This window comes from Lytechinus variegatus, chromosome 3 (assembly GCF_018143015.1).
Source record: "Lytechinus variegatus isolate NC3 chromosome 3, Lvar_3.0, whole genome shotgun sequence".
In the NCBI taxonomy this organism is placed as follows: domain Eukaryota; kingdom Metazoa; phylum Echinodermata; class Echinoidea; order Temnopleuroida; family Toxopneustidae; genus Lytechinus; species Lytechinus variegatus.
Genome location: NC_054742.1, coordinates 72091975 through 72109295, shown reverse-complemented (window position 1 = coordinate 72109295; position 17321 = coordinate 72091975). Strand labels below are relative to the sequence as shown.

General features: G+C 34.7%; 1 protein-coding gene across 1 annotated transcript in view; it reads right to left on the bottom strand.

Annotated features, from left to right (window-relative positions):
• Positions 1-7510: 7510 nt before the first annotated feature.
• Positions 7511-17321, bottom strand: part of LOC121411870 (plexin-A2-like) — a 33005-nt gene continuing 23194 nt past the window's right edge. Inside the window, exons 19-27 of the mRNA XM_041604755.1 lie at positions 16651-16864; positions 15984-16140; positions 14826-14929; positions 14171-14261; positions 13571-13761; positions 12874-13040; positions 12240-12452; positions 11496-11649; positions 7511-10530 (exon numbers count right to left, since the gene is read on the bottom strand). Of these exons, the coding sequence (XP_041460689.1) occupies positions 10435-10530; positions 11496-11649; positions 12240-12452; positions 12874-13040; positions 13571-13761; positions 14171-14261; positions 14826-14929; positions 15984-16140; positions 16651-16864 (1387 nt within the window). The 3' untranslated portion in view covers positions 7511-10434. The remainder of the gene's footprint in view (positions 10531-11495; positions 11650-12239; positions 12453-12873; positions 13041-13570; positions 13762-14170; positions 14262-14825; positions 14930-15983; positions 16141-16650; positions 16865-17321) is intronic.

Below are 17321 nucleotides of genomic sequence, written 5' to 3'. Positions count from 1 at the left end.
TATAACCACATTCTTAAATTGGGTCTGACTATACATTATTCTATGTTGCTCAATTCCTCTGCATTGAAATGTAGGGTGTTAACGTATAGGGGGAGGGTGGTTGCTAGATGTTATGACCGATTTTTATTTCTTTTTGTTTTGGTATGTTATTTTTATATTGTGTATAATTCATATTTGTGTAATTTTCTTTTATGAGGACCCCTTCATTCACATGTATCATTTTATATGTATTGTTATTTGTTTATAACGGAAATAAATTCAAATCAATACCCACCTCCAGACCTCCTCGCTCTCTCTCTCCACCCCTCGCTTTATCATCCCATCTCTCTCGTCCCATCCCCATGCACTTATCTCTCCTTGGAGCTAATAGTCATAATAGTCCCATAATCTCTTCTTTTCTGTCAGTTTCTATCGCTGTCGAATCTATTTACTTTTTTATTCCATTACATTTTTTCTTTCCCTACATTTGTTTATGAAACCTCTGTTTTCCCGGTGACATCTCTTTCAAAATTTACCATGTGTCCTAACATTATCTCCTTGGTAATTATTTTGAAATCTTAATATTGTTAAGAAACTTTTTGATTTACCGAAGAATATCACGAGCATGACAAGTCATGAATGCATCACTGACATGACTGACAAGCGTGGCCTAAACTTTATTTTCTCTAGTTGTTGAGAACTTTTCATACGTTTTAATGACTATACATGTAAATACCCAATTGATTTTGAGCCTTAAGAATGATCACTAAAAGTGTAATGATTATTTCATTATTATTGTTATTAATATTTTGCGTAAAACACACATCAATCATTCGACAATCATGCTTGATTTATAATGTGTTTTCCATAAAAAAAAACAAAGCAAACCACAAGGGACTTTATCGATACTACGGAAGAATAATCAAGACTATTTGTTAAAAAATAATAAAATAGCCATTATTAAATTACATCTTAGTTGATTCCCCAATCTCTTTAAGCATGATAAGACAGATAAGACAATACATTAATATATCCTACACATTTTTGAAGCTCCGTAGAACTGTCGATCCCCTCGGGAATAAGAAAGAAAAGGTGCATATGCTATGACGACCAAAAAAAATCAATTCCGTCCAACATCGCGGCTGTGTGTGTGAGGGTGGGTGTGAGAGAGAGGGAGGGGGGACTGGGGAGCACATGCGTTGTAGGCGGGATTTAAAAGCTTCGTCAATCTAAATAAGTGACCCCTTTCCCGGACCCCTCCCTCAAAATAGACGCAAAAGTGGTGTATGAGGATACAAAATGCATATGTCCAGTATGTTGTGTAAAATTGAAAAGTCCTTGGAAACATGGCGAAGATATTTTGCCATAGTTTTTACCAGCCATCCTTTAAAAAATATCAGGCCATTAAGATTTAAGAAATGACCAATAAAGAATGAAAGAGAGAAAATATTGTCCCATCCAAATCGAAAAGCTAATTCTGATGGATGGCCTTCTATCTTTGGAAATCAAATCTTGATAAGCTAATCATCTATGGACCGATAAGGCAAAACAGAAAGACAAGCAAAGCTATTCGGTAATGTTTTAATTCCCCATGACATTGGAAATTGTATTGTATCCATTTCTGATTATTATCATAAGATATATATCTAGGCCTTTTTACGCGGTTTGGAAAAGTTTTCAAATCTGAGGCTATAAAACTCGGCTTTGGTCAATTGTGAGGCTATACTGTTAAAAGGGCATCCTCGCGAGATGTTGCAAGCTCAAACTTTTGGACATTTCAATAAGAAATGAAAATTAAACATTCCATGCAAAAGATGTGTATCTAACTATAGAATTCGCGCGAGCTGACATATTGACCAGAAACGGAACCTGGTAAGGAACCAATCTAATAATGCAAGCACGAAGCGCGAGCTGAAAATAATATTCCAACCTGAAAACTGGACATTTTAAGCATTAATAAAACTGAGGTGAGCGCGAAACGAGAGAAACCTTTCTTACCTCAAATGTATTATGTTATACTTCAAAATAGGTATTTAATTTCGAAAAAGGGCACATTTAATTTTGAAAAAAGGGCATTTCCATTTTGAAAAAGGGGAATGCTACGGGGATCTCATTTTTATCGTAACCAGCAGCTGTTAAAAATGACATCCCTTCCCCTTAAAAAAATCCCATTATCTGGAGGTAATTCACATTTGACCAACACACAGTCCCCAATACTCTTAATTAATTCGCTAAGGCAGAAACAATTGCTCAGAGAAACTCAGAATTAAGATGCTTGATCCACGCGCCAATTATTTTTATGCAATGCTTTGCTTTGACAACCACACTACTCAATTATCCACCCTCCGTTACAACTATTATTCTAAAATAAATTAATTTCATTTTCGGGAAAAAACTAACCTTATTTCATTTTCGGACTAACGATTCTTATTTCGTTTTCGGACTAACGATCCTTTGGATTAATGAACTTATTTCGTTTTCGGAATTACGATCCTTTGGATTAACGAACTCATCGTTTTCGGAATTACGAATGTAACCCCAATTCTAGTGTTCTTAGAGAGATACATCAATACAAGCGGAATATACTCAAATGAAAGCATAAAACAGTAACTTTTGTTTCTTCAATATTTTTTTTTTTTGTAAAAGGGAAATTCAGGAGAGCCCCGGTTAGCCGGAGGCTTCTAGGGAATAAAAGTGATTCACTGATGTTAATGGATGACCCTTGCTCTCTACGGCTACGCTTACGTTAGTGAATTCCTTTTTTACTCTTTGAGCTCACGTAATCGAATGATTTTTATTCTCGAAGAGCCTCATGGCTCGCCCCAACCAGCTCAAAGGTTGTTGTTCAAAGGAACCACATGCTCAAAGGAACCACATGCAACAAAGGTGGACTGCCAGACGTTTAGTAAATGAGGGGGATCCTTCCAATATTCAGATACTACCAGGCTGTTACCTCGTTTTCGTTTAGTGGGCTTGAAGAACAAGAGATCACGGGCACATGCACCGTAGTCTGAGGCATAGCATCTTAAATACTTCTTTAATATGGATTTATAATATAAAGATCCATGTCAATTTTGTTTGCAGGTCCCAAAATCTAGTATCATAACGCACGTAGAAGCTTACCTTTCTTTAAGATGATTCCATTGGCTCCGAATGAAGTTAGAAATGATAGAATCACGTATTCCTGAAATAATGGCGAGTTTATTTCCTTTGCTTGTATTATATGAACTCAATAATAAGTGAAACACTGATAAAAAATACCAAACAGACATCTTCCCCTGTCAAACGCATAACGTGAATATCGTCCATTCATGCACAGCTTCTATCATTCAGATTTCCCCGCCATTGTGTGCTCGTGTCGCCTCAACGCGCATTACGTAATCGCCAAGTTCAGTGAAAGACACATACTCCGGCGATTCTACAGCTGTTTGTAAATTCTATAGCGCGCGCAGGAGCGGCGGAGAGACGGTGAAAGTAGGGGGTGGGGCATTGGAAGTAAGAAAAATATAAATAGCATATCTATAAGCCCAACTAAAAAAAAAACGTGTGTTTTAATTTCATGAACCGTAGAGCATGTGGAATCAAGGGCGATGGATATTATATTATTTTTATTTATTTTTTTTTTTTGGGGGGGGGGAGCGAAGCCAAAAGGGGGTACTGGAGAAAAACGGATACTTTTACCAGTTACGTTACATAGAAGTCATTGCGTGTTTCGTGCCCTTTTTCGTGGTACGTTGAGCATAACATTTTTGAAGGCCGATTCTTGATTATGATTTATGAGATATAATTATACATGACTCGTATGTTGTATCAATTTTGAAAAAAAAGGAAATTCTTTGTAGTAAAACTTCCTTTGTGGTATATTCTGGCGCTAATTACCCTTGATATTATTAATTTCTTTTAAGAGAAAGTGATCGTTGGAATTTTCCCTCACGAATACCCCTTTTATCGCTTGAAGAGAACATTAAGAGAGGTCAATGTTATCACGGAATAGATGGAGAGGGGTCATTTTATGCTACCCCGAGGGCGCTATATGACGAGAGACCAAATGCTTATATAAAGATTTTGAGAATCGGCCATTGAATATATAATAGCTTGCCTTCTGCACCTTTTTTTCAAACTTGCTCTTTGCACCCCTCTATTTCGAAATCATCCACTACTACAGTGCGTATCAGAAAAAAAGTTTACACTTAAAAAAGTCCTGTAAAATTATACATTTGTAATATCCTGAAGAGTTTTCCACATTTTAACATTGGTACAGATCCATTTAAGCAAATGACGATATAACTGTCGAAAAATATTTCCGCTTGAGTGAGTACCACTTACTTATGTAAAGTTAGTGAAATATGATTAGCGCAGAACTCTGAAATAGTTATGCAAATAAAAGTAGACTTTCATCATGAAGAACACGTGGAATTTAGCTAGTAAAATTTGTTTTAAGATATCTTTTACCCTTTTTAAACTTGTTTCCTTGCCCTAAACACTTCGAAGAGTGTATTGCGCCCCACCCCACTCCCCCACACAATGACGCCATCGTGACGATATTTGCTTTACACTGAGCTGTAATTTACATGAAATGGCTAAAGCTTGATTTTCATTTTGTTGATCATTGTCAAGCTTTGGAAAAGTTTGGAGAAACAAGTATTAAATGACAAATGAAACGTAAACCCACTTTAAATGATAAAAACTTAATGAAAAAATGCTGGAGATGTCTGATATAAACTTTTGTTCAGATTCAGTTATGTCCTCAGATCCAGCTGGCACAAAAAGGGTAAAGGTTGTGCTTACTAAGTGTTAAAATTTCAATTTGGGTGGCAAAATTGTTACAAAATGCCTAAATGTATCCGTTTTATTTCAATTGACTAAAGGTGCAAGGGAAATGTGTGAGAAATGTTTCGCAGGGTCAGTTTGATATCACCCTTTCCCCTTGACACAGCGTGAAAACTAGCATTTCTGTGAGCTTTACAAAAATGGACAGTGCTCACTCAGGTGTAACATTCTGTCAAAACTTTTACTTTCATTGGATAGATGAGACACAAACCCAAGATTATATGTGAATAAATTACCCACATGTATATTTTTTAATTCCCAGGTCTTTTTCAAAGTGTAAACTTTTTTTGGATACGCACTGTATATGGTTCATATCATAATATATAAAAATGGTGTCATTGTGTTAATTATGAATTAAAAAACGATCCAGTTTTCAACCTTCTGTGATAGGTGAAAGTAACCCTTACCAAACACAACTAAATACAAACTCCGACAAAATCACGAGGGAACGCTGAATAGGTTAAAACGAATTAAAAAATAGAAAAGAAAAACTTTGGATGATGAATTCTTCCAAACCCCGCTTAATTTCAGGATAAAAAAGATGGTTTGATTATGAGTCAAAGTTTATCAGTGCTTCGTACAATAAGACATAAAAATATACGTTTTGAAAATTAATATTGAGTTAGATCAAGCCTGGGCGACGCGAGGATGATGTCTTGCGGGGGCCTTGATGAACAACAGAAACGTGGCATCTATGGAAAATATATTTTTTTATTCTACTTTTTCTTGTAACTAAAAATGAGGATGATAACTGATGAGAATGAATCAGTAAATTAGACTACTGACTACTTTATTTAATTATTTATTTAATTCAATCATTCATTCGTTCGTTTATTTATTTATTTATTCATTTCCAAAGTAGCCCTTTCAATTACCAAACTGATTAACAGCCGATCCGTGCCACCCCCCCCCCCTTTGAGAGCCATAATCAAAATGTAATATAATTATGTAAAAATACTAATTTTCCCTAAGTGTGCCCCTCTCTTGAAAGTGCGAATTTTTTTCTTAAAATTTTCCGCGGACGAAATGACCTTCAATTTTAGATGAAAATCTTCTTTTTTTTTTTGCTTCTCAATTTTTCATCTGGAAAATGTGCCCCCCTTTTTGGAAAATCCTGGACCCGCCCCTGTGTGTGACCCATCCTCTAGTTTGTTAAATCAACTTCATCATTCTTTCTCAACCTCGCTTCCTCCCCATCTCTCCCTCTCTCCCCTTACATTACGTTTCTCATCCTTCTCCCACTCCTATCCTTCTTGTCATTTCAAATATTATGATTTTTTTCTCTAATCATTTTCTTCACTCTTTCTTCCTCACTTTCCTGAACTGTACAATCCTTAAGTTCGACGAATAGCAATATCAATGCAAGCACATCTCTGATAACCTTCTCAGTCTTGGGACAATTCATAAAGCTGGGGGGGGGGGGGTGTTTCACAAAGATTTAAGTATGACTTAGAGTCGCACTTAAATACCGACGCGTACATGATATGCAACGCGCGATCTTATTGATAGATACGCAATAGTGCGCGTCCTCATGACACGATCTGACCAATGCGGTCAAGCCTTTCATACCATACGCAACTCGGTATTTAAGTGCGACTCTAAGTCATACTTAAATCTTTGTGAAACACCCCCCAGTTAATATATAAGTCATGCAAGAACTCAAGTTCATATATGGTATTCATGGATAAAACACGTGGACACCTCCGACGGTCATGAAATACTTGAAAGGTAAAGTTGAAAATAATACTAGTAATGATAAAATCACAAGTCAAAATTAAAGAATTAATCTCAAGATTTTATTTATTTCTCAACATCTGCATTTTTTCTTGGAAAATATGTAAAATGAGTTGAAGAATATCATTTTTTTTCAGACAGCAGGAAAGAGTATGAAACAGACAAGCGAGAACAAAGTGTCAATATACATGCTCATAACAACATCTTCATATATCTTTAAATACATACAAGAATATTTACATACTCATGATTTCAATATCTTTTACTAACTGTACAATCTGGCAATTACATGGAAGATCGATTCCCAAGATTTGTTTCACTTTGCATCAACTTTTAAATACATCATTTTATCAAAAATACAGAACATTACTACACTTCATGTTCTATCACATAACAAATAAAGTTAGATAATCATTTCATAATGTTACAGACTTTGCATGATAAAATACAGCATATCTGTTACAAACGGTACATAAATGTAATCAATATGTCACTCCTTGTCAAATGTATCCCTTCATCTACAATAGTTAACTTGAAGTACTGAATCAATTCATAAAGTAAAAAAAATAATAATCATAGATGCTATCATCTTTGTCTATGATGATGATATTGGTGGTGCTGATTGGTCATCATCATCATCATCACCATCATCTTTAACATCATCATCATCACAATCATTATCACCATCATCTGTAACATCATCATCATCACTATCATCTTTAACATCATCATCATCACAATCATCATCATCATCATCATCTTTATAATCATCATCACCGCTATCATCAAAATCATCATTATCATCATCACCATCACCACAACCACCATCAAAACATGCAACTAGCTTGATATTCCTATTTTCCATCACATAATGTTGGTATATCAGCTGTGTATACAAGCAAATCCTACTACATGTACATTATGCATAGTCAATGTGATTACGAGTATCCAACAATACACATTATTGCTTTCATAGTTTTGTTGGTATCATGATTGAGCAAGATATATAAAATAGTGCTTATCGTCTTCGCTATCCATATAAAATATCACTTTGTACGGAAGTATTCAGCATTTCTTGGTATACAGTTTTAGATAACCATAAATTTGTACAGCAATCAATCATTTGAATATATCTCTCCCTACTAAACAATACTACAGAGAACACGAGTAAATCAGCGTCTATGATTATTTGGGAATGTGACCGCCCCCTTTTTGTTAAATTTCCACATGCAATTTTTCATTAAAAGCAAACTATGTCCAATAATTTCAGACTGGCTTCATGATTAACAAAAAAACCAACCACAAAATATTTCGCAATAACAAATTTTTTTTTAGTTTCTTGAACAATACGAACCCACAAGACACTGTTTTTTTTTAATTTTTTTTTATATCAAACCAGAATAAACCTACACAAATGATCATGGCTGTCATACTGGTGCAATATAACATGTACCATCAATCCCACGACACTATATCAATCAGGTCTATTCCCTATGTTTGAAAAATGAGACAAAATTTTGCTTATCCCATCTCATCTGTCACCCCCCCGCCCAAAAAAAAAAACCCTGCTCACGATACAAGGCATATGTAAACTAGAGTTTTTTCAAAAGTGCTTGACATTACAATTTTGTTATAAACATGGAATGTGGGAAAAAAATCCATATACTGTATAGCCAAACACAAATACACTGTATAAATAATCATATAATGTTTAACATAATAATGGCACTTTTGATGAAGACTATCATAATACTTTACATCAGTGAAACATTCACTCATTTGCAATAAAGGAATACAAGCTGAACATAGCAAATAATAAAGAAAAGCTGTCATGAACAATGAGAAATCAAGTTATTAGGATTTCCTGAATACAATATGAATGACTAACATAGTATATTTTACTTTCTAACTTTGCGAAGGATTTCTTTCAACACTTTATTCTAACTACATAATATGTTAAATACAATATAACCAAATATCAAATTACATAATTGTTAAAGATGGAAATGACAGTAATATAAAAATGCTTGCATATTTGGGAAAAACATCCGTTTTGTTTTAAATAGGGAATTTGCATAAATACAAGTTTACCAAACTTGTTATGGGTAAAAGTGCCCAGACACATATCTAAATTATAGGTAAAGATTAAAGTATAAATGCAGTATTGAAAATGGTTAACAAGGAAAGTCACAATTAAGGAATAGGGCATAAATTAAATGCTAAAAAGGGAGTACTGCCATAGAGCTCTTTGGTATTGCTTAAACTTATTAAATATTGTACTATATTGTACTAAATAATGGATAACTAAATGAAGTTTTAATGTATTTTTCGTCAATGTACTTTTTATATAAATACATATGTAAAACAGTAGGTTAGGGGCTAAAATTTACTTAAAGCAATAGCTAAAATAAACATTAATTTGAAAGTAGTAATTGATGTACTTGGGAATTAAAAAGAAGCGTTTTGACTTGCAAAATCAGTAGAGTATGCACTCAATATCAATTCATGAAACCCCAATTTTCAATACTGCAATAAGGATAACATTAACAATATTTTGGGGTCAGGTTATATGCAATAATGAAATAACATTGCATTTCTTTATTTATTTTATATCTTTATGTTATTAAAATGAAGATAAATACTAAGATACTAAGACTTATTCAAAAATATCTCAGTAATTATATAAATTTAAATATAAATCAACTTCTCTGAATGAGTAAAATCTTTGAATTCATTATCCCATTATGAATAAGAATCATAAATAATATAGACATCATGTAATCCAACAAATTCCAGATTTCTCAATCAAACCATAAAGATCATTCAGAAATGTAGGAGCGAATTGTACAATATTCCATTAATTTGTTCCCCAAATCATCTCCCTTGCAACAACCTAACAGTAGCCTAGATTTACTGAGAACTTCCATTCAGAATGGAATCTCTATCCTTGGATAATTATTAATCCTTTAAGCCAGTTTGCATCAAATGAAATAAAATGAAAGCAGTAGATTGATTACAAGCACCTAGGAACAATTCCTTTGCATTTCACTTATCAATGCACATTTCTATTACAAAAACCATAACAATGCGAAGCTGGATGAAAATATTGATGCTACAACTATTTTTTTTTACAGCTGCTATCAAGCTCTAAGAAAAGCACAAGTTCATCATACAATTGCAAAAAGAAAAATGACAGAAATTTGTTAAAATGAACAGCTCTTGGAAGTGATAAGGTTTTCTTCTGTACATTAATTTGTATCAATATATAAAAATATATATAATCTGATATAAACTTCTCTGTTTACTATCAACCCAATCAAAGCAGGCAGAATTTTCTTGGAATGGTTCGTTTCAGACTCCCTTTTCTCTTGTATCTAATATCATCTCTCTATCTTTCATCAGTTTATTGTTACTTCATTGTGGCTGGAAAATTAATTCTAAGAAAGCAATTCATCTATTGAAACAAAATATCAAAAGTGTAATGTACTTCGTTGTGTACTCCCACTCATTCATTTTACTGTTACTCTGCACCAAAATTAATCTAACACTAATTTCTTTCTCAAACTAAGGTTCCTAAATTTTATCAAAAAAAGAAGTTTACACTAAATTCCAGATTCAAATTACTTTGAGTTGAAATTAATTATTTCAGTTGAGATGTCTCAAGTACTTACATTTTTTTTGTTTACATCAAGGTCCTCTCTTTATTCTCTCTTGCTCTTTTCACCCTCTCTCTCTCTCTCTCTTGCTCTCTTCATCACTCACTCACTCTATCTCTCTTGTTCTTTTGATCTCTCCCTCACTCTCTCTCTAACAGGCGGTGGATTTGATATCAGAGTCTGGTAGCACGATCCCATTCTTTCTGCTTGCTTCCATTGGGTTGATGGTTATTTGTCAGAATGATTTGGACATGATTCTTTCAATGTCTTCAATCTTCTCAGCATGGCCCTGTTTGATGGCTGTACTGTCCTCATCTAAGGCTGTTATTAACTGTAAATCAAAGAGAGGGAAGAGCGAAAACTAAATTAAAAATAAGGAAAACAATAATATTGACAAATAAATATTTGTGGAGTTTACATCCTATTTATGGATAAAAATATTAATCCCACACTCAACTGCATATTCATTGCTGCCAATCTTTGCACCAGCGAACACAGAAACATCACGCCGCACAAGGAAATGTGTGACTAATTAAATTGCATGAGAAATTAACAAAAAAAAGTGGTTGAAAGCTTGCCCCCGTCAATCTAGGATGGTAAAAGTTTAAATAATGTCATCATACAATTATCCCCATTCTATAAAAGTTCTGTATTGATTATATTCTTATATTACAATTTTTACTTTCATACTTGCATGTCTTTTCTTTTCGTTTTTTTTTTTACTTGTTTCAAATTCTCGTTTCTTTCTGAAATAATTTCATCATACTACAAATTTTTTACTTTCATATTTTAATTGTCTTTTCTTTTCATTTTTTTCCTTACTTGTTTCAAATTCTCATTTGTTTCTTTTCTTCTTCCTTTCAAATCAACATCAATTATTATTCATTCATGTATTTTACAAGCTGTAGGTTTTAAACAATACAGAACGATGATAACAAAGCTTTAAGATTATACATATCTACTTCAAAAAAAAACCTATGGAAATATACAAGGTAACAACAAAATTGCATACAGGGTCTTTATCACAATAATAATATGTATTCATATAGCGCAAAAACTATTTATATTGCACTGCAAGAGCCTCCTAGGTGCTGTACATACTATTGGAATAGATGGGTTTTTAATTTTAACTTGAAATTATGTCAACTTCTTGAATTCCCTAGGTCGGGGGGGGGGAAGTTTGTTCACACTCGTGGGTTGACATAAAAAAATGACCTAGTGTTGTTTTAGTCTTGTGTGGTGGGTACTTGCACAATAGTGCAAGATGAAAACTGGTTACTTCCATATTATACTAACCTCACTTCTGTACTTGCAGGCATAGCCGAAGTAGAGCTCATTGAGGGCTGACAGCATATGGAAATCATAGTGATGTCTTTGTGAGTGTTCAGCCAACATGGCATTCATATCCTGGTCACTGATCACCGGCATACTCTGGATGTCTCTGTAGTACCTTTTGAAAAAAAAAAAAAACAAAGTTAACTATTCAGTTAGTGAGGATACAATGACCTTAGAAGTTTTCCCTTTGCTATTCAAATACTCATGATTCAAATAATTCCTTGAAAAGGGCAGCAGTGGCTAAAATGTCTTTTACGCTGTAAGTAACATATCATTTGGTATAATCCTTATTCATCTGACACTACTATTATTGAATCCCATTTATCTACTATCTTCTTCTTCTTCTTCTTCCAGTAGTGTGCATAAACCTCCACGGAGTATCGTCGCACAACAGTTGGTTGTCTATCGGCTAATTAAACGTGTTGCTCGTAGCAAAGCTCGATGAAAATAAGTCCAAAAACGAACGCATATACACTATATACACTATATACTATCAATTTAGTGTAACAATTATTAAGTCTTATTATTCATGGTAAAGTATAAATTTTGGCTCAATGTGCTTTTTTCTATTGATAATGGTCAAATAATCATTTTGAACAAGAAAATTGTAGTGAGCATTAATTTCATTATCAGTTAGATTTAGATAATGTCAAGAATATTTAGCAACTACCTGAAAAAAAATTATGAGGTATGTAGTTAACTTACTGTGAAACATATTCCTTATATGTAGGAATGTCTTTTGCATAAAGTAGCTTGCTCGCTGGTGAATTCTTGTTGAGTTGTTGCTCCGAGACTGAACAGGCTTCCATCACACATTGGGCTACGACGGATAGACAGGAGTCCACAGTATCAGCCTTGTGGATGTCAAAGATCATATCTGGGTTTTTGATGAGGTTAACCCAGAAACGAAGGGGTAGGCTGGAGAAGAAATAGAAAGTACATACATGAATATCATGATAATGGCTTGAAGGCACTTTTCACAGAGTAAAAAAAGAAAAAGAAATTTCTAAATTATTTTGTTTTCAGCTAAGTCTACTTGTGTAGAATTAAATATTTTATATCATTCTTTGACCCACTAAACCTACAACAGATAGTGCAAAAGAAATCATGATTTTATGAAATCGCTATTTCAAAAGAGCAAATATATATTAATTTAAAATATGTACGATGATTCAATCAGTATACATCTTTGTTCAAACTATCATATCTAAGCTTGTGAGGTTTTCTTTCTTAAGATTTGTGAACCTTGAATTTCACTTAAGCCCCAGCATGCCTGGATATGTTAGATATTTCTAGATATGACATTATCACTTTTATTATGCTGTATGTACATTCCTACCTGTTTGATTTCCATGCATGGATGATGGCTGGATCTGTGATACCATTCTCATGGGCCTGCTCATCCAGGAAGTCAAAGAGATACTTGATGGCGAGAGGCAAGGAATTTCCATCGTTCAAGATGAAGACGGTCGTTACGAGGTCATCCACAAACTTGTGTAAGATGGTCTGGGGAGGAACAAAGAGAGAAATTGACGAAATGATAAGAACCAATCTAAAAATTTCTATGCAACACAAATTTTGCTCAAACCACTCTACTGTTTATTAACTATACCATCACAAATATTTTGTCATCATGAGAAAATAAATAAATAAACAAATAAATGAATAAATAAATCAATCAATCAATATGTAATAACTAGATTTTGATTATCATACATCACCTCAATAACTACAAATATTTCTTAATGATCTACTTATTCTTCTTCTGATTCAATCACTTACAATCCAGCTTAGAATGTCATGTAAATGATATGTTGTGTGACCAATCACTGCCTATTGATACTTTACAATAGACTCCTATACACTACTTAATTAAATTTTACATGAAATATAAACGTGATGTTTGAATATAAAATTGTCCTTTCAAATTTTATCCAACACCCAATCATTCCATCTGCAGCCTCAAGAATGACCAAGTTTAACTTCCAATGGCAAAATTTGTAAGAATGATTCGTTTATGAACTGGACTATCATACCTTTGTGGTTAAGAGTCTGGGGAGGTATATCTCGGCCATCATCTTCCTATCCGTGACACCATTCTCTAGTTGTTGGTGGTCTTGAGGCTTGACCAGGTGCCACATCCTATTCGCATTCTCATAGTCCAGAGTGATCATAGGTGACATGGAGGATGCAGGCGTCTGGGCGTTAAAGCTAACATTCACATTACCTGAAAGAAGCACAGGAAATAGAGTAAATATGTCTATTTATAACTATCTCCTCAAGAAAACCTTTATAACTTCCCTGAATTATCTGCATTTAAAAGTATGTATTCATTGAAATCGAATCAAACCCTAAAAAGAAAAAAATTGATAAAAACCAAAATCAAGTAAAATCAACACAAATACTGATGCAACTGAAACAAATATTATGAAGAAGTGTTTGGCTACTTATACATGTAGAGGTTCACAATTTCGGTGCCCGTTTAATGTACAATGTAAACATGAAAAGTAGAAATAAAAATTCACCTGTATATGACATACTGTTGAATTTGCCTAATTTGGAGGGAAATTAGAAATCATATCAGAAATAATCATTATTATTGTCCTACAAGATACTTGTGAAATGAATGAACTTACTGTATGATCTAGCCGGTGATGAATGATTGGAATGTAAGGATCCACTGCTTCCCTGAGCCTGAAGCAGGTATACTGTTGCACCTTCCATAACCTGTCAAAAACATCAAACAAAAGATAAACTTCATCAATCCTGCTCAATCCTGCAAAATGGCAAATATTCAATATCTCCTCGAATACAGAGTGAATCCCTTGATTGTACGATGCTGACACAGACTATTCTGGGCCCCATCTTACAAAGAGTTATGATTGATCCAATCAATCTCAACTGCATGGGAATCCATCCATGCCATAATTTTTTCCCACAGGAAACTAGCGCAAACTCCTTAACAAACAAAAAGAATCACACTGAGTCTTCAAGAGAACGATGAATGTATGAATATACATCATATCTAGAGAATATTTTGAACAAATTTGCATTTCAGATGTTGTCGCTGGCCGTCCATAGTTGTGGTTGATCGGATCAATCACAACTCTTTGTGAGACGGGGGCTCCAGATGTCACAGTAATGTCTCCCTGAAGCAGAGAGTTGAAATTCAAAGATGGCAGCTCCATAAAATAATGCTCTGGGAAAATGAATGCAAGCAATCTTAATTCATAACTAATAACGACATGAAACTTATACATAACTCTAAACAACCTAACTTGATCGTCATACCTGATAATGTGAAAGGGTGTTGAGCTTTCTCCAACCTCCCTCCATTGGTCTCAGAGCATCGTCATCAAAAAGAAGAAGTTTGCCACCAGGTCGATCATACCATTCTGAAATAGGGGGAAAAAATGAGTGATATACCAAAGAAGTTATTTTATATACTGATGGCATCTTTATGATGTATTACCTATAATTGTGATAGCAATGGGATATACATTCAAATACAATGCCCTACTACAGAACATATTGACAATGGTGGAATATACATGTACATACAATACCATTTACACAACATGGTGGCAGCAGTGGGATATTCATGCATATATAATGTCCCATTACACCATGATGGTGGAGGTGGTGGGATATACATTCATATACAATGCCCCATTACACCATAATGGTGGCAGCGGTGGGATATCCATTCATATACAATGCCCCATTACACCATAATGGTGGCAGCAGTGGGATATCCATTCATATACAATGTCCCATTACACCATAATGGTGGCAGCGGTGGGATATCCATGCATATACAATGTCCCATTACACCATAATGGTGGCAGCGGTGGGATATCCATGCATATACAATGTCCCATTACACCATAATGGTGGCAGCAGTGGGATATCCATGCATATATAATGTCCCATTACACCATGATGGTGGCAGCGGTGGGATATCCATGAATATACAATGTCCCATTACACCATGATGGTGGCAGCGGTGGGATATCCATGCATATATAATGTCCCATTACACCATGATGGTGGCAGCAGTGGGATATCCATGCATATATAATGTCCCATTACACCATGATGGTGGCAGCGGTGGGATATCCATGCATATACAATGTCCATTACACCATAATGGTGGCAGCGGTGGGATATACATTCATATACAATGCCCCATTACACCATAATGGTGGCAGCGGTGGGATATACATTCATATACAATGCCCCATTACACCATAATGGTGGCAGCAGTAAAATATCCATGCTCCACTACAGAACATATCAGTAATGAAAAATAATAACCTAAGTTATGTCCCATTTCACAAAAGAAATCATCACAATGGAAAAAGGCCAAAACTTGACCTCCCTTGCTATAACATCTTAATTTCATATCTAAGCAACATTTCAGTCTACATAAGAAGATATGATATTTACCTAGATCAAGTTCCTCCTTCTTGGGTCTTTGTGAATAGGGCGATGTCTTGTAGATGGCATCAAGGATCTTAGCCTTTGTCTGGGAGATGGTATCACAGTCCAAGACTTTGACCTCGACCATAGGAGTGTTTCGGTCTGGACCCTGAGCCTTCAAAGTCTATGAGGGATACATAAGGAGAAAAAGACCCAATTTAATACAGAGTGCTTCAGATTACAGTGAAGTAGTCAACTTACAAAACATTACAGCACATAAGTTATGATCATATTTGAGATTATGCTTTCCTGTGAATACTACTAATCATTAAACTTTTCATACAGACATCTAAATATTTAAAACATAGACAAAACGTTTCCCAAATTCTAATAATATCAGAGCCATATGCGGTAATAGTAAATTGACAAAAAAAGGAAGCGAGACAGACATGGTGCTGAGCAGGAAGTTTAAATACAGCTGTCGGAGCATTGATCTTAAAATCAGGCAACATCATTGGGATCAACAGCTGACAAAAGGCGATATCAAGAGGCTAGAGTTTGTTGATGATCAGCACAGCTTTGGCTCCATTAGCTTCTAAATGATAAATTAATACAAATTTCCCATTCTTATATTTCTGACTACACTTTTAACAAATATGACAAGGTATTTTTAAAACAAAATCATTATTCTCACCAATTGTTTGACTTCCACTTGTTGTCTGATGAGCTTTCCCTCCGTCAAACTGTACCTGGCCTCCCCTGTCACAGAATCGACTGGTCCTTTCTCGACCTGTTGCTTGATGGCATAGAAGAGTTTGAAGAGAGGTTCACCAGCATGGTCTTGGAGATGATTGTAGAGCAGGACCGCAAGCCAATGGCCAACCATCTTCTCAACAACAGATACTCCCCTGGATTGAATAAAAAAAAGAAAGAAATGGGTGGATATTTCATTTTTCTTCATTACAATCCTCTTTATATGCAAGATGTATTTTAACCATCATAATTCATTCATTCATTCATTTAATTATTCACTCACTCACTCACCTACTCATTCATTCATTCACTCACTCACTCATTCATTCATTCACTCACTCACTCATTCATTCATTCATTGCCAATATGTAGTTCCTTCTACTCAATAATAATGATGATGATGATCATCATCATGATCATCACCACCACCACCACCATCATCAGCACTGTCATCGTCAACATGTCATCATCATTATCTTCATCAACCTCTTCATCAGCATAATCATCTCCACCATCCTCATCACTATAACAGGAACTACCACTATTATTCAGCACCACCATTATAACCATCACCCAACTAGATCTCACAATGTCTCCACTTCCAAATCTTTC